At 54.4% G+C, this 18,110-nt stretch overlaps 1 protein-coding gene across 3 annotated transcripts in view; it reads right to left on the bottom strand.

Moving 5' to 3' along the window:
* The window catches only part of FBLN2 (fibulin 2), a 79,934-nt gene that overhangs the window by 16,363 nt on the left and 45,461 nt on the right, over positions 1 to 18,110 (bottom strand). For 2 of the 3 annotated variants that reach the window (XM_039254957.1, XM_039254958.1), the window contains exons 3-9: positions 11,931 to 12,042; positions 10,385 to 10,514; positions 7,676 to 7,856; positions 4,831 to 5,040; positions 4,130 to 4,243; positions 3,436 to 3,537; positions 1,020 to 1,160 (exon numbers count right to left, since the gene is read on the bottom strand). In XM_039254957.1, coding sequence (XP_039110888.1) covers positions 1,020 to 1,160; positions 3,436 to 3,537; positions 4,130 to 4,243; positions 4,831 to 5,040; positions 7,676 to 7,856; positions 10,385 to 10,514; positions 11,931 to 12,042 — 990 coding nt within the window. The remainder of the gene's footprint in view (positions 1 to 1,019; positions 1,161 to 3,435; positions 3,538 to 4,129; positions 4,244 to 4,830; positions 5,041 to 7,675; positions 7,857 to 10,384; positions 10,515 to 11,930; positions 12,043 to 18,110) is intronic. The other variant, XM_039254959.1, reaches the window with a different exon arrangement.

Below are 18,110 nucleotides of genomic sequence, written 5' to 3'. Positions count from 1 at the left end.
ACCTCCACACTTTTGTTCAAGCCGTTCCTTCTACTCTGCATGCCCTTCCCAATTCCCAAGTCCCACCCATCCTTGGAGACCATTGCAAATGCCACCTTCTCTGGGAAGTGTGTCCAGATGCCCCCAGGTGGAGTGACCTGAGCCTGTGCCTCTGTTGAGAGCACTGCCAACAGTCTGCCCTGAGGCCCTGCTACTTTGGGTCTATCTCTGTTCAGAACCATCATGTTTCCTCTGTGAAAACGTCAGACCCCCAGAGCCATGGGAGGGCATCAAGTCTGCCCTCCTCTGCAGGGCACACCTGAAGCCCTAGCCACTGGCCCACATGTGCACCAAGAGGCAGGAGGGAAAGGCCATTATAGAGCAGTGGCCCTTGCCCAGTCCTCTGGCCCCGACGTTAGAGGCAAGGAGCCAGGCTCAGAGAGGGAGCTCCACTATTCAGTGTCACACAGCAAATGAACACTGAGCGGGGGTACAGTGCTAGGTCTGACAGACCCCAGCTCCACCCTTTCGCCTCCGGAGGGGATTCTAGGTGCCCCTAAGGACAATCTCAGCAGAGTCATCACACGCTCACCATACCCAGGCTCTGGGCTCTGCCATACACGTGGCATATAATCTCCCAAGGAGCGTCAATGTCTCCTTTTTCAGATGATGAAAGAGGCTTGGAGAAGGGAGGACATCTGTTGAAGGCCACAGAGCAACTAGGGGCTCCCGCTTCAAACCCAGGCCTCCCAGCCTGCAGACCCCACGGACCCGATCCTGCTGCCCGCACCTTCAACCTCCTCACTGTGACGCCCCTGCCAGGTCACGCATCAGCTAGTTTTGTGACTCGCAGGCACATATGTCCAGGAGACAAGCAGGACGGGGCACCGGGACACACAGGGCACGGAGCAGGGGGCGCCGGTGGTGCTGAGCTCGTATGCAAAGGGCAGGCCCTTTAGCATGTGGCCACGGTGTGGCGGCGTGGCGTGGAGCAGCACAGAGAGCCGTGACAGCGGCGGCAGGCAGGGGCTCTCGCTTACCCACGCACTTCCTGTGCCTGTTGAGGATAAAGCCCTCGGCACAGAGCACCGTGTGGCTGACACAGTAGAAGGATCCCAAGGTGTTCACACAGAACTGTCGCAGGCTACAATCGTGAGTGCCCATCTGACACTCGTCTTGGTCTAGGGGCGGCCGCGGGAGGAAAAACAGAAGGGCCATTAGAGAGGCGTGGCCTGTCACGGAGCATTCAGTGACACAGAGGGAAACGGAGTCCCAGAGAGGGGCGGGGACCTGCCCAGGGCCTCCTAGTGCATCAGCCATACCTCTGGGCTTCGGGCCCTAGTCTGCGTCACAAGACGTCAGAGCCAGAACCCCGAGAAGGACAGGTGACGAGGCCGGCGAGGAGGGGCAGCCTGCCCACAGTCAGAGGCCGTCTCCCACCCGGCTCTGGGAACGGTCCACCTCAGGGACACACACAGTGGCAGGGGCTGCAAACACACGTGCCTGGGGGACCAGGCTGGCAACATAGACAGGAGCAGGGGCCAAGAGTGGACAGTGCTCTGTCCACTGGGGGGCCAGGACCGTGAACCCCTCGTGGGTAGAAGTGTGAAAAGAAACCTGAAGTCCTGTCATTATTTTTTTACGGTTTTTGAGTTTTCGTGGTTGGTGACTTGTGTGATTATTTTAAACAGAGCAGAGCCCAGCAGGACCCCCCACGAGGCTGGCTGTCCCCCTCCAAATGCCACCTCTGACCTCTGTGACCCCACAGCCACGACCACCAGGAGTCCCTCAGACACAGAAACACTGGCCTGGGCTGACCGGGACCGAAGGAGTGCGGACACAGCAGAGACACCCTGCCCACATTTCCAGGGCCCTGGGAGACGGGGAACAGAGCCCACAGGGCACCTCAGATCTGCTCCGCCACCAGCCACGTGGGTGGTTTTCGTCCACAGAACACGGTCGTGGGGTGACCTGGGGGGCTCAGCGGGCTAAGTGTCCATCTTGGGCTCAGGTCATGACCTCATGGTTGGTCAGTGTGAGCCCCACGGGCATCAGGCTTGCTGCTGTCAGCGCAGAGCCCACTTGGGATCCTCTGTTCCCTTCTCTCTCCGCCCTTCCCCACTCGCGTGTACTCTCCCTCTCTCTCAAAAATAAACACTCAAAACATAAGTAAAATAAGAACACAGTCTCAGCCAAGGGGTGGGGTTCCAGCTTCTGACAGGGATACGGGTATTTTCTTAGATATACTTAAACCTTTTAACAAATATTGTATGACTGCACTCATCTGTGGAATTTAAGATACAAAACAGAAGAACAGAAGGGAAGGGAAGCAAAAATAATATAAAGACAGTGAGGGGGACAAACCGTACAGAGATCAAACTGAGGGTTGCTGGAGGGAAGGAGGGCACTTGTTGAGATGAGCACTGGGTGTTGTATGTAAGTGATGAATCACTAAATTCTACTCCTGAAATCGTTATTGCACTATATGTTAACTAACTTGGATTTAAATTTAAAAATAAATAATTAAAAAAAAAAAAAAAAAAGACTTCACTCTTTTGCCCCCAGACACCCATCAAGGTCATATCTCCAGAACTTGAACCTGAACTAAAGCATTTCCTAGCCCGTCCCATGCTCAGGGCCTGTCCTGCCATCAGACATGAGGGGGTGTGGTCTACAGGTCTCTCAGGGTGTTCTCAGATCCAAATGCCCCCAAGTCCTGGTCCACTGACACTCCAGTGAGAGAAGACCCGGTCCTGATGGGGTCACAGGTGTGAAAGCCACATGCTTCTGGACCTTCTTTGGTCCCTTTGTGAAGGCAGAGTTCCCAACATCTACTGCCCCTTCTTTGGATTCAGTAACAGAGTGGAGGACATGCCATCCAACTGGGGGTCCTACCCCAGCCTTGCTCCCCAGCAGAGGCACATGGGAGGGATGCACGTCACTTCTAGGTCCTGCCTTCACCGCGCGGCATGGCCCTCCCTCTCTCGTTCCCCATGCGTGACTGGGAACAAAGACGAGGTGGCCTGAAACCAACTGCAGCCCCGCAGATGGGGAGAGGTGGGTGTGTGGCCCAGGGATCTTGTCAGAAATACAAATCTTCGGGCCCCTCCCCAGTCCTCCTGGGTCGGGGTCTCTGGGGGTTCTGCAGGCTTCTCGGGGCTCGGGTGGCTCCGTGGCACACCGATGTTTGAGAAGGACTGCTCTAGGGAACGGCCGAACCACAGGATGGAAGTGGCCCGGAGCCCTGGGCGGCCTGCACGCGGTGCCGTGAGAGGGAGCAGGTGCTGAAGCCCTTCCATGCAGGGCTGCGTATGGTGGGAGCCAAGCCCGTCCCCTCACTGGCAGAGGGCTGGGACACCGCCACCTCCTCCTGTCTGCCCCGTGTCCCCTCCGGGGCCCCCTCCACAGCCCAGCTTGGGTTTGCACAGGGATGAGAGCGGCCCCCGCGGGACTCACCTTCACAGGACACGCCATCCGCCATGATGGCGTAGCCGGAGAAGCAGGAGCACACGGCTGTGTCCCCAACAATGCTGCACACCTGCTTGCAGGGCCCGTTGTCTGGGAGGAAACCGCAATGGGTCAGGGAGCACTGGGCTCGTGCATCCCCTCCAGGCAGAAGGAGCCCCACACTCCTGAACCTTTTCACGAGGCGCCCCGGGAAACCCACTCATGCACCGGCTGGTATCTGGGACAGTCACCACCAACACTGGGATACCAAACCCCTCCCTGGGGTGACTGTGCTGCCAGAGGGGAGGGGGACAGGGAAGGCAGAGAAAGAGGGACAGCAAGGATGCGGAGACCGAAGGAACAAGGAAGAGGAAGGGAGAGAGGACAAGAGAACGTTCCATGCAGCACCGCGAGCCCTCCAAGACACTTCCTCAAGCCAGGATTCCATTCCCTCCATACTCCAGGCGCTGAGACAAAAAGCTGCTAACTGACCTGCTGGGGGTCACGCTCTGGCCCTCAGCTCCCCCCACCCACAACCTCACCCCTACCAGCTACACTCTCAACTCCTGACCTCAGACGGGTGAGACCGACCAAACCCACAAAGCAGAAGCACCCCTTTGGCAGGAGGCCAGCTTGCACATGCCCAGCACTGGGGAGCTCACCCCCTGCAGGCAGCCCAGACCCACCCCATGGCCCAGGTTACCTTTGCAGGTGTTGGGCTGCGGCTGTGGTAGCAGGATGGTGTTGGCGGCCACTTGGGAGGACTCTGGTTTGAACACAGACGTCTCTGCAGCCTCCGGCTGTGGAGGGTCACTGTCTGCCATGGGACGGGCGGACAGGGGGAAGAACGCATACCTTCAGCCTGACCTCAGACTCTCCTCACACCCTGGGTACCAGGCCAGGCATCCAACAGAGACTGCCTCATAATCCTCGCCTGCTACCCATTTCAGAGGAAAGGAAACTGAGGCCATAAGGCAACAAACTACATCACAGCTATTTGGGGCAGAGGGAGAGAGGAAGAAGGGAGGGTGAGTATTTATCCCTGGACAAGCAGTAGGAAGAAAGCACCTCCAAACCAGGGGCTACGGCAGCCTCTTAGGCTGTTCCCCTTGGGCCCCGTGCTGGGGGCACAGCTTGAGCTAGGTTGCTGGGAGCCTCTGCAGCCTGGGTTCTGGCCCTGCAGTGAGATCTAGGGTGTGGTGCTGGGGCTGCCCGTGCAGACAGAAGCTCAGACAGAGCAGATGCAGTCTCACTCGGACAGCCTGGCCTCACAAATCCCATCGCTAGATGCCTCCGGCTCCAAGGTGTAGGGCGACAGGAGGGGAAGGAGCCCATTGGGCCCATCACAGGACCACCATGCTCCCCTGGCAAGACCAGCCCCTGCTCCAGCCATCTGGGCCTTACCTGGCCGGCAGGTGCGGCCATCATCCTGCAGTGAGAAGCCAGGAAAGCAGGCACAGCGGTAGGAGCCCACGGTGTTGATGCAGAGGTGCTGGCACAGCTCTCCTGGGAGGAGCAGGCACTCATCCTGGTCATCGCCGGGCAGGCTGTTGGGCAGCTCAGCCTCTGTGCCCAGTGACAGGGCCTCCCGGCTCGCCAACCCTGCCTCTGAAACTGGAAGGGAGGGGGTCAGTGCTCACGACGGGACACAAGTTCACCCGGCAGGGGCTGACACTACAGGCCCCATGAAAATCAGTGAGGGTCTTAGTCAGAACCTTCTGTGTGCCCAGCTAAGACAGCACGGATGGGCAAAGGAAGGACGCATGGATGACAGATGATGAATATAGGGATGAATGGGTGAATGATGGATGGATGCAGGGATGCAGGGATGGATAGGTGGATACACGGATGGATGGAAAGATGATAGATGATGAAGGTAGGGATGAATGGCTAAATTATGGATTCATGGATGCATTGATGCATGGATAGATGGATGGATGGATGGATGGATGGATGTACGGATGTACGATAGACGATGAATTCAGGGATGGATGGGTGGGTGGGTGCACGGATGAATGGATGGACAGATGAATGAACAGACCTCTAGCAACAAGAATGAACCCATCAGAGCCAGGCCCAAGTCTTTGTACGCTGCAACATGACAGGGCCAGGCCCACAATAGTCCTCAGGAAGCTTTGGCTAAAGTGTTGAACTGGATCCAGACCCCTAATCACAGTGACATCTGGAAGAACCACCTCTAGCAACAGAAAGGACCGCAAACATGTGTTCTGCCAGACAGGGACCCAAACTCTCACTCGGGCCTTCCGCAGGCATGACACCTTGGGCAGTACTAGATCTCTCCATGCCTCCCCGGGCTGCGTGAGGAGCAGGTAAGAGTAGCAAAGAAGGCTCCTGGGGCTGAGCTGCACTGGAGGCTCTTCATAAAATAGGACAGGGAAGGGAAGGGGCCCGCAGCATGGGCTTCAGCCTTGCTCACTAGCCCCAGATAGCTGAGCCCCAAAGAGACCAGCTGCATGAGGTCACATCTGATAAACATGTTTCGTACTGAAGGGTGTTTACACTGCGCTCCAGCCCAATCAGCCCTGGCCTAGTGCATGCAAGTGGCCGATGACGGCTGGCGGTCCAGCCCGGAGGCCTGGTGCGGCAGGTGGGGAGCAGACAGACCTGGGCCCAAGACTCCGAGGAGCACAGGCAGGATTTCTAGGATTCATGCTCAGCCCACCCTCACCAGCATACTCTTCAAACAACCCTCCTGGGAGGGGGGAAACTGAGGCTCAGGGGAGCAAAATGATTTGCCCAAGGTTACCTGAGTAGGACCGGAACCCAGGTGAACTTCACCCTGCCATCTATGTCTCCGGAGTTTCCCCACCAGCTCCCCACTAAAGGAGAGGAACATGTACCTCTGCATCTGGACCCTGATAGCCCTGTCCCCATCGTGGGGTTCCCACAGCCAAGACTTCACCTTGAACCACACACTCTGGGTACTAACTAGGTCTTCACACTGTTCCACCAGGTCCCTACGGCCAACCCCAGCGAGTGGTATTTCCTTGGACTGGACACAGATGTGTGTCCACACTAGCCTGCTAAGGCCGGCCAGCCCCTCTCAGCAGCGTCTGTGACCCACGAGGACACCTGCATCCTGCTTCGGGCTCCTGCTGGCCCACAGGCACGATGGAGGCTAACAGCCGTGAGTCCAGGGGACATCTCTGGCTAGGGTGACAGAAGCTGGGCCTGGCACCTGAAATGTGACCTCAACACAGAGACCAGAGGAAGGGGGAGGCCCCAGGGACACTGAGGGCTCAGGCAGCAGCAAACAGCTCCAACCTCGGCACTTGTACCAGAGCTCTCATATAACTAGCCTATGGCTGTCTGGGGACAGGGGCACAGAGGAAGAGGGTGCAGGCTGCTCAGCCCTCAAAGGGCTCATGGTGGTGAAGGGGAGGCCACCAAACAAACCCATCCTCCATTCGGTTACTGGTGAGGGACTCTTAGGGGCTGAGCACTGAGAATACAGGGAGAAAAGACAGGGCTGGTCTGAAGGGGCTGATCAGGCGGGCAGGGCAACATCTATGAATGCATTCTCTATACTAGTTATATCCTGTACCCTGAAGACACAGAATGGCCCAGTGAGAGGGATGGAGAGCACATGGATGAAGGAAGGGTAAATGAATGAATGGATGAGTAAAAGGTTTGCTGGCTGGGCTGGTAGGTGAACACATGAGCAGATGGACGGATGGACGGATGGACAGATGGATGGATGGACAGAAGGTAAGTGGATGGGCTTGTGGGTAAGAAGATGGGTGAGTAAACAGGTGGATGGGAGGACTGATGTGTGAGTGGACAGATGAGGGACAGAGGAATGGCTGGTGTTGTGGAAGGATGAATGGATGGAGAAATGGACCAGGGGCTAGGAGGATGTGCAGGGAAGGGTGAGATGGATGGATGGGTGAAGGATGGATGGGGAGGATGACGAACGGATGTGTAGACGAACAAAGGCACAGGAGGGTGGGTGAGTGGAGGGTGGAAGGGTGGGAGGGGTCGGTGGTTTGGTGGGTGGAGTGGATGGTACATGCATAGCTGAATTAGATTTCCATCTCAGAGTCACCCTGGAGACCATAGCAGAACTCTACCCTAAGAGCAGAACTTATGCCTTAAGCCACAGGTGATAGTAGACGCAGGGTTCCCACAGAAGGAAAGAGGGCTCCCGGCCTTGGCCAGAAGCCCCAGAGGTTCACTCTGCCTCTCACTCGACTGGCCTATACACCGTGGCCCAGGGAACAGCACTCACCTCTCCGTGGTGCGGCTTCGGGCTCCAGAGGCCGGCGGACCTCAGGCACAATGAGGGGGTCTTCGCCCTCACAGCAGGAGAGCATGACGTGGTTGCAGGGGTAGCCCAGGTTGGGGTTCGACTCACACGAGTGGCCCTCGGCCCGCACACGGAGTCCCAGGCTACAGCAGTCACAGCATTGCTGGAGGGAAATCCACCATCACTGCCCACACCCTGGCCCCTCGAAGCCTGTCCGCCTTCCCCACAGACAATGAGCCCGGGGGGCTCGCTCAGGGGCCCCCAGGGCGCAGCCTGGGGCCAGGCTCAGGGAGGGACTGGTAACTGGGATGAATTCATCCTTGGCTTGTTTATTCTGGCCCTGTATGTGCTTCCAGAGAGCAGAGGGGGTCACCTGTCTCCACTTCCCATGTCGAGATCAAAGTAGAGCTAATGTAAGATTTTTGCAATAATTAATAACTGCCACCTATGAAAAGAACTACCATCTAACCCCCAGACACATCCATTAACACCCACCAATATTTATTAGCAGAACCCAATTCTACTCATGCCCACTAAAAGACAGAACTTCCGTTGAAGTTAAAGACAGGAGAGACATGATACTTTCAGGGAAGCTTTAAACTAGGGCTGACTCAGCTGGGAAGTGTATCTCTTTTGCTTTTCTCTTTCCTTGTTTTTGGTTGATGTGATGGCTGGAACCCTAGCAGCTATCCGGAGTCATGAGGTAACCCGAATGATGGAAGCTACAAGCTAAAGATGACTATGCAGAGCAGAAGCCTGGGTATCTGAAGATATCACGTAGATCCACTGGTCCCCGCCAAACTGCCCACCTCCAAAAATAAAATATGTTTTCTGTTTAAACTCCTGTGGTAGATTGATTGCAACAGCCCCATTTAGCCACTCTTCACTGTTCTACTGTCTTTGCAATGTGATGGTTCAGTTTCTCCTTCAAAGGAAAGCATCTATTTCCCAACCTCTTGATTGGGCCTCAGGTCTGGCTTTGGTCAGGAGGATGAGACAGAAGGGACAGTGTGCTAGTTTTGAGCTAGGCCTGAGAAGGCCTTACACATTCCTACGCCCTGCGTTGGAACCCAGCCACTCATGGAGTAAGCCCAGGTAAGCCTGATGGAGGCTGAGAGACTCAAGGAGCAAAGAAAAGTTGGCATGGCAGTGACCAGCCTAGACCAGCGCCAGCAGAGCCATCAGCCGGTGGCAGACACATAAGTGAGCCCAGCCGGATCAGCTGAGCACGGCCTCGGTCAGCAACACGACCCTCACTCATCAGTTAAGTGAGTCATAAGCCACCAAGCTTTGGGCCAGTGGGTCACATAGCAACAGCTCCCGGATTTGCCAGCCCTGCACTTCCCAATGGCGAGCTTGGCCACACAGTGAAGACCCACCATGTACTTAGTACTTAGTTTGCTTTGTCTCTGATCTTCACAGCCACCCCAGAAGACGTGGATCATTAGCCCCATTTTACAGACAGAGAAGCTGAGGCTTAGAAAAGAGGATTGGTCCAGAGTCAAACATACACAGTGGAATGCCAAACTTGCCTGTCACCAATGTCCTCTCCCTAATATCAGTTTTTTTAGGAAATTGACCCCAATGTGACAAAAACCAAAGTCCAGAGATGCCTGGGTGGCTTAATTGGTTAAGCATCCGACTTCAGCTCAGGTCATGATCTTGCCGTCCATTGGGTTCGAGCCCCGCGTCAGACTCTGTGCTGACAGCTTGGAGCCTGGAGCCTGCTTCAGACTCTGTGTCTCCCTCTCTCTCTTTGTCTCCCTCTCTCTCTGCCTCTCCCCTGCTCACACTCTGTCTCTGTCTGCCTCTCAAAAATGAATAAACATTAAAAAAAAAAATCTGAGTCCAAATCCTCTCCCAAATGGTGCCCTCCTCCAGGGGCCCCTGTCACAGTCATCCAGGCTTGTGACACGGGCTTCTTTCAACCCCTTCCCTTCCTGCCTCCTGCAAACATCTCCTTCCATGGTTTGTTCCTGAAACTGTTCTACGGTCTTCTCTTCGCTCTTGTCCTCTGCTGCAAACAGCCAGCTGGCCACCCCCAAGGTCTGTTTTTCCTTCCTCCTGATGTTCAACGGACACACGAGCTCTCCGGAATCAGGGCTACAGTCCCCAGCCTCCCTTGGTGCTATGTGTGGCCACCGGGCTAAGCTCCGGCCAATGCCGTGGAAATGGAAGTGCTGTCTGTCCTCAGGAGAGGCTCTTCTGGGCCCCCGTTCACAGCACATCATTCACAACAGGCACCAGGCGGTTGTCAGCGCCAACAGAGCACTGAACAAACAGACTGTGTGATATCTGTACAACGAAGTGTTATTTCACCTTGAAAAGGAAAGACAGTCTAACACATGACAACATGGATGACCTTGGGGACATGACGCTAAGTGAAATAAGTTGGACACACAAAGGAAAAAAGACACAGAAAGCCCTGTGGGGGCGGGAATGTTCAGGTGCTGTTCATTTCTGCATCCTGAATGCCCACAACGGCCCAGCACATGCTGGTGTTGAATAAATTATTTCCTGGGTTAACTGGCTGCTGTAATAACGGCTGATGTTTCCTATACGGATGAAGAGCCACCCAGCCCCAACCCCAGGCAAGAGCATCACTCCCTCTGGGGGAGTCCCCCAGGGCACCTCATCCCCCAGCCCTCAAGGGCCTCAGGCCAGGGTACGGATGCCGCAGGCCAGGCTTGCCTTGTACAAGGAGACGCCACAGGTGTCGTTGTCCTCAGCCCCACAGGCCTCGTCCTCCTTGGCCCCCATGACGCCAGCCATGCAGCTCTTTTCCTTCAAGTAGGACACGCAGCACTGCTTCTGGGCTGTCCTGCAACAGAGGTGTGCCTCAGTCCCACCCGAGGGCCTGTCCCTGCCCTGGAGAGATTATGGGTCCCGTTTCACAGAGGAGGAAACCGAGGCTCAGAGAAGGAAGCCCCTCCCAAGACCCACTGCAGGCAAGGCCAATGCTGGTGGCAGGGGCGTCAGCAAAGCCAGCCCATCTCCCACCAAAGAACGTGGGTTCTATTTCTGAGGTTAACCAAGAACACTCGGGGCTTGGAGCCCCCTGGACTCCATGCTGCATATTCCTGACCGATGGGGGTGGGGCAGCACTGTGAGGTGCCCACAGGGCTGAGAAACGCAGGGAGACTCAACCCCAGAAAGCGCAGGGCAGCTCAGCCTGAAGAGAGTAGCCTCCAGGATCCCTGGCCATGCCTCCCAGTGTGGTAGGGCTGCCCTGGGCAGAGGCAGCCAACATGCCAGGGGGCTCACAGGGAGGTGGGGTTCAGCCTCAAGTGGGAAAGGGCATGTCCCAGTGGAAGCTCTTCAGTCATGGGACTGCCTATCTATGAAGGAGCGAGTTTCCCATCACAAGAGGGAGACAAGCACACGCTCAGGGTCCCTAAGCTCAAAACTCCCGAATGACGTATGCTCTAACTCCTAAGTAGCTCCTAAGCTGGTGGAATGACAGAAGGGAAAGGAAAAAGACAAGGTTAGAATTTAAATGTTTCTAAAGGATGCATGGTAGTCTAGACCATTCGGTGACATGTGGTCTAACCCTGGCCGTGCTCCCAGGTTGCTGTGTGGCTTCAGGTAAATCATACCACCTCTCTGAACTTTGTCCTCCTTGTCCAGAAAAATAGTAGGTTGGAAAAGGCGGCATCCTTGGGAAAAAGGAGGGGTGAGTAGCTGACCAGGATGTCTCTGGGGCCTGGCGCCCAAGGGCAAGGGGACAAACTGTTCCTCTGCGGAGAATACAAGTCAGAAGAAACCATCAGCACAGCCACCAGAGGACAGTGAGAGGCCAGCCTCCCAGAGACCCCCAGGTACCAGACTGGGGAAAGAAAGAGGCCTGAAGGCTCCTGGCTCAGAACCAGGGAGGAAAAGCTCATGTGGGCCAAGCACTGCCTGGCAGCAATGGCAGTATACAGTGAGTGAGGCTCCCAGCGGTTCCCCAGTGATGAGGGTCCAAACCTGCTCTAAACTGTAGGTTCCTTTTACTGTGCTCATCAGTCCAGCTACAAAAAGATGTGGTCTGCTTATTCTGCAGCCAGTCCTGGGCTCTCAAGACCTGGAGTAAGCCTGGCCAGCAGGCGCACAGCGGCCACAGCCCAACTGCCCCTGTACAGCTGGAGACAGGTAAGATGTGTGCTCACCCTGAGCTGCGGGGACCCGGGGGCCAAGTGAGCAGGGGTGTGGAAAAGGCAAATGGGCAGCTCTGCCTGCTCTGGGTGCCCACCCTTACCTGCAGGCATCACCCTCGGCGCCACTCTCAGGGATTTCCAGGCACTCGTCGTTGTCGATGGCCCACTGCTGTCCGGCGGCACAGCATGTCTCAATCAGATCCTTCGTGGACACTGTGGGTGGCAACACAGGCAGAGTCACCAGCCCGGAGGAGGCATCTGGTTCCAAGGTCCTCCAGGGCCAGCAAGTAGCGCAGATGCCACCGGTGCTGTCCAGACCCCCGTTACTGCACAGGAGGCTCACTTGCCCCCGGCCCACAAGTACGACCTTCTTTGGAGAGCTGCCTGCAAGGTTAAGTCCATCCCACAGGGGACGAGGCTGGAGGAAGTGTGGCCAATAAGTGATGAGCCCAGCCCTGCTTCCATGAGGACAGCCCTGTGGGGCCACTCTCACTCCTGAGCTTCCGGTGGGATGGAGACTATTGGCCAGCTCCCGCCCTGCCCCCTCCCCAAGCGGCTTCTTCAAATGAACTACCACATACACAAAACCCTCAAGTCAGGCTCTGCTTCTAAGGAACCTGACCTGAGACATCAGGACAAGATAAGGCATAAGAACCAACAGCAGCAGTGAGAGAGGTTTAAAACTCATCCAGGAAAGTTAGGGGGAAAATATCTGTGCCTGGGAGGGAGGAGGAGGGAGGGGAAGAGGTAGCGGAAGGTCTTAAAACTGAAAGGCACAGACCACAGCTTAAAAAAAAAAACAGATGTTTTTGCTCATCTCCAAATTCAAATTCTCTGTATAACCAAGAACTCCGTGGGTAAACAGAACAGACTGACAGGTTAGGAGGCACTTCCAGAATGTATAAAACTGGCAGGGCGCCTGGGTGGCTCAGCCGATTGTCTAACTCGATTTCATCTCAGCTCATGACCTCATGGTTCATGAGATCAAGCCCCACGTCAGGCTCTGCACTCACAGTGTTTTCCTCTTAAAAAAAATCAACTCAAAATGAATTAAACATTTAAATATAAGACCTGAAACTGTACAATTCCTAGAAGAAAACATAGGGGCAAAGATTCTTGACATTAGTCTTGGCAATGAGTTTTTGGTAATGACACTAAAACACAAGCAACAAAAGCAAAAATCAACAAGTAGGATGACATCAAACTAAAAAGCTTCTACAGCAAAAGAAACAATCCACAAAATGAGAAGGCAATTTACAGAATGGTAGAAAATATCTGCAAACCACGTATCTGATAAGGGGATAATATCCAAAATATATAAGGAACTCATATGATAGCAAAAAAATTATTATTTTATTTTAAAATGGGCAAGGGACCAAAACAGACATATAAATAGTCAACAGGTACGTGAAAAGAGGCTAAACATCACTCATCACCAGAGAAACACAAATCCAAACTGCAGTAAGATGTCACCACATGCCTGTTAGGGTTGCTAATATCAAAAGGCAAAAGATAAGTGTTGGTGAGGATGTGGAGTAGAGGGAACCTTTCTGCACTGTGCGTAGGGATGCAAACGGGTGCAGCCACCATGGAAAATAGTATGGAGGTTCGTCAAAAAATTAAAAATTGAACTACGCTATAATCTAGTGATTCCACTTCTGAGTTTATGTCTGAAGGAAATTAAAGCACCATCTCAAAAAGATATCTGCACCCCCATGTTCACTGCAGCATTATTTACAGTAGCCAAGACACGGAAGCAACGTAAGTGTCCACTGATGGATGAACAGATAAAGATGATGCATTGTGTGTGCGTTTGTGTGAGCATGCACACGTGTGTAATGGACTGTTAGTCAGCCATTAAATAAAGAAGGCAGGGGCGCCTGGGTGGCTCAGTTGGTTAAGTGTCCAACTTCGGCTCAGGTCATGATCTCACGGTTCGTGGGTTTGAGCCCCACATGGGGTTCTGTGCTGACAGCTCATAGCCTGGAGCCAGTTTCGGATTCTGTGTCTCCCTCTCTCTCTGACCCTCCCCTGCTCACGCTGTCTCCCTCTCTCAGACATAAATAAAAAACATTAAAAAAATTAAAGGAAAAAAAAAAAGAAGGCAATCCTGCCATTTTCAGGAACATGTTTGGCTTCTGAAGGCATTATGCTAAGTGAGATAAATCAGACAGAGAAAGACAAATTCTATATGATCTCACTTATATGTGGAATCAAAATAAGCCAAACTCAAATGAAGAGTAGCTTTGGGGGGTCAAAGGGGGCTCTGGAGATATGGGGAGATGCTGGGCAAAGGACACAGGCTTCCAGATATAAGATGGCTAAGTTCTGGTGATCTAATGCACAGGACGGTGACTGCACACTTGAAAGTCGTTATGAGAGTAGATCTTAAAATGCTCTCACCATAAACAAAAACAAAAAATGGCAACTCTGTGTGGAGATGGATGTATTAACTAATGTTATTGTCGTAATCACCTCACAATACATACGTAGATTAAACCATCACACTGTATACTTAAACTTATACAATACTGTATGTCAATTATGTTTCAATAAAGCTGGGGGAGGGATAAAATCCACAATTAAAAAGGAAAATCTGAATACAATAAAGTGTAAACGGCCTGTGTGGCAAAAGACAGCACATCCAATCAGCCACAGCTACTCTCTTCCCCATCACTCGTTTTTAAAGCTCCTTGTGGAATTCACCACCATGTGAAGTCTTGTTTACTTAGGAGCTTACATTTTCACTCATCTGTTTCCTTCTCTACAATGGCACTGGAGTCTCTGCGGCCACTGAAAGTGACGCCACCATTCCATGCTTAATCCTTTCTCATGACACTCCGGGCATGTGGGAGTCATGCCTCACCCAAACACTTCTGGGGATGGGGAGCTCCCTCCACCCAGGCAGCTCACCCCTTTTCTGCATGGCTCAAGTTCACGCCCTTCTTTTGCTGGACTGAACTCTTCTTATTCCCTAAGCTTTCTCCAAGACTGCCTTACTGTGACTAGGAGGTTGCACTAGTAGATCCCTGGGTCTTAGCCAGGTGATACGAGATGGGTGCCCTTTCCAAGTAACAGTAGCAGCTAAAATGAAGTGGGAGTGAGTTAATGAGCCAGGCTCAGGTCCAAGCACTCTCATCCTCACAGATTTGGTGAGTACTCTCATTTGCCTTATTTACAGCTCAGGCAGTGAGTTAGAAGTCCCAAGCCTCACTTTCCCTTCTCTTCCCCTCTCCAGGCCTCAGCTTCCCCCCGCATCTGTGGCACAGGCTGCTTGATGCAGCTGATCCTGAAGGCCCTGTCTGAGAATCTAACCAGAAGCAGCCTGAGAGGGGCTTCTCTGCTCCCCTGTGGATCGACTGGTGTTCTCTTCCTGCCCCCTCCTTGATCGGAAGCCAGGTTTCAGCCTGTGCTTGGCAGATTTCCCACCATTCTCCCCTGGCCTTTCCCACTCCAGCTCCCCCCTGTTTCAGACAAAGGAACTCAGAGGCCGTGAACCCTTCTGCTGGAAGGGCCACCCACTTGGAGCAGGAGGGGGAATTCATACAGGGGCCAAGCCTGGCGCTGCTGGGCACTGTCCTAGATGTGGGAGGCAGCGCCCAACAAAGCCCAACAAGATGTGTACCCCTGTACCCTTGTCCAAAAGACACACCCTCCTCCCCTGCCCAGAGGCCCTCTCCTCCAGGTCTCCTTCCTTGACCGCCCCCTCTGAGCAACCCAGACTCTGTCTTTCTCTCTGGTTCTTTTCAAGTTCCCAGGCACCATTCAGATGTCCAGGGTTTACTTCTTCCCTTCTCAGTCTCCACCCCAGCCCTGGCTGATCTCATCCAGTCCCCCAACTTCAAGCGCCTTCTCCACCACAATGCCCGCCCCTCCCCCCACATCTGTCTCCAGCTGTAGTGTTTTGCACACACAGGCAGCTGGCTAAGGAACCACCACCAGTGCTCCCTGGTGCTCCTGCTGCCAGAATCTGTTCCGCAACACATTTCCACCAAATCCAAATCTCCCCAGGTCTTCCCGGCATCAATCAGGGGCCCCTGGAAACCTCAGGATTCTCTTGGGCCAATTTCTCGTCGCTCACCTCCCTCCGTCACTCATGGGGCCACCTCCAAAGTGATCCCAGTCCACCCACCTGGCCCCTGACCCTGCTTCCACCACCTGGCTCAACAGGGCCCCCGTTCCCACGGGACTCCTCCTCCAGGCCATCTTCCAGAGGGTGTCAGAATGAGTTCACAAATATAAATCAGACTGTGTCTCTCCTCGACCTAAGGTCCCCCAGCAGTTACCCCTTCTTTACAAAGACCTGCTGACTGCCCCACCTCATCTCCTTTCCCTGACCCTCTTTCTCACTCTCTGTCCACTCCTTGAACTCCCTGCGCTCCTTCCTGCCCCAGGGCTTTTGCATGTACTCTACTTCCTGCCTGGAATCCTCCGGCCTTTTCCTGTGGCCCTGCCCCACCCCACTGTCCACAGGGCTGCCTTTCTCCTTTGGGGCTCACCCCTCCTCAGAGAGGCTCTCCCTGACTTCTGTATCTGAACTAACCACTATGCCAACCCTTTTCACACCAGCCTACTTCGTCTTCCTAGCGCTGGCTGCCCCAGTCCAGAGGGAACCTGTGGTCCACAGACCCAACTGGGTGGCCACTGCCCTATGGGATGAAGCAGCCCTCCCTGATGTGGCCACCACAGCCCCAAGTCACGTCCCAGCTCTCACCCTGTACCCTAGCTACACAGGCGTCTCCTCGCCACTTTGTCTCTGCACATGCTGGTCCATGTTAGGAATACCCTTCTCTGCACCGTCTGACCATCCATCCCTAACCAGCCAATTCACACATGACTCCCTGCCTCTCCACCGTCTGGGCTCCCCCTGGCACCCACCTCCATCCCGGGGGGATGAGCAGACCCCTCCTCTGCCTCCATTCACGTCAGCACTCGGTACGTACCTTCACCATCATGTCACCCTCAGGTGACAGGCTTGTCTCAGCCACCAGACTGAGAGGGTCTCGGGAGCTAAGAATGGGTCTGAGTCCTCTCAGGGCTCCCAGGGCCTGGTGCTGAATGAAGTACCCCAGGCCCTTGGTGTCTACCATCTCATGGAAAGCTGACATCAACAACATGAAGTCAGACGATTATCTTGATTTTCCAGGTGTGTAAGCAGAGTTTAAGGTTCACAGCCCAGGGCACAGGCTGAGGACACAGAAAGGATGCACGCTGTGGCCCATCCACCTTCCCACACCGCCTCTGTGGTGCAGTTTCCATGGAGGGCGGGGGGTCCCAGAAATGAGCACAGGCACATCCATACTATCACTGTGAGCTATGGGCGGGGGGACCTCGGCAGGTCACTCATTCTCTGAGCCTCCATTTCCTTGCCTGTAAGATGGGCAAATAACCTCTCCTGCCACACTTCACAAAGTGGGGAGGTAAGAAGATTCAGGGTATGGCAAACAATCATTTCCTCCCCACCCGGACACACGGAAGGTGTGGGGACGACTCTCCAATTAATTAACTAAAACACAAAGGAACAGACTAATGAATGGGCAGATAGGACGATAACGCCTTTAGCAGAAGTAGCTGATGAGGCTTTCAGCCATCTCTCCCCTGCCTTTCCTGCTTCCCTCTGAGGTTTGTGGACTTGCCCATTTCTGGCTGCTTTGCCACCTTGCCTGAGCTCTAGGTGAGAAGGCGTGCTATGTCCCTCACCGGCTGGTTATTTGCAAGCACTGTGGACAGGACCGGGGTGGGGGGGCTCCCACAGTGACAGCTACAGCCTGGCCCTCTCTGGCCTCCAGTGACCTGGGCCAGCATCACATCATCCTGGCTTCCGAACTCTCTGCCACCATCTGCCTCACAGACTCTGGCAAGGAGCCCGCCTCTGACAAACCCACTCTGGGAAACAATCAGCTCCACTTACCAAAGCGGAAGACACCCGAAGCCAATGATGCAGCGAGGTCACGTTCAGGTACATGCCCAGGAGAAACAGGTGCTCGCGGGCCCCACAAACAGAAGCCCCAAAGTGGAAACGAGCCAGGCGCCCCTCCACAAGAGAGAGGGTAAATAAGCCGAGACAGGACCGCACGATGTGAACACATGACTTACAACCACACACGACAACACGGATGAATCTCAGACAGGCCCTTGGTGGAAGAAACGAGTCACAGAAGAAGACTGCATACTGCCTTGTACATGAAGCTCAAGGAAGGGAAACAGTGGGGCTCCTGGGGGGCTCAGTCGGTTAAGTGTCCAACTTCGGCTCAGGACATGATCTCGTGGTTTGTGGGTTC

This window comes from Hyaena hyaena, unplaced genomic scaffold (genome assembly GCF_003009895.1).
Source record: "Hyaena hyaena isolate Hyena2069 unplaced genomic scaffold, ASM300989v1 scaffold_501, whole genome shotgun sequence".
NCBI lineage: Eukaryota > Metazoa > Chordata > Mammalia > Carnivora > Hyaenidae > Hyaena > Hyaena hyaena.
This window is presented reverse-complemented; position numbering and strand designations above follow the sequence as displayed.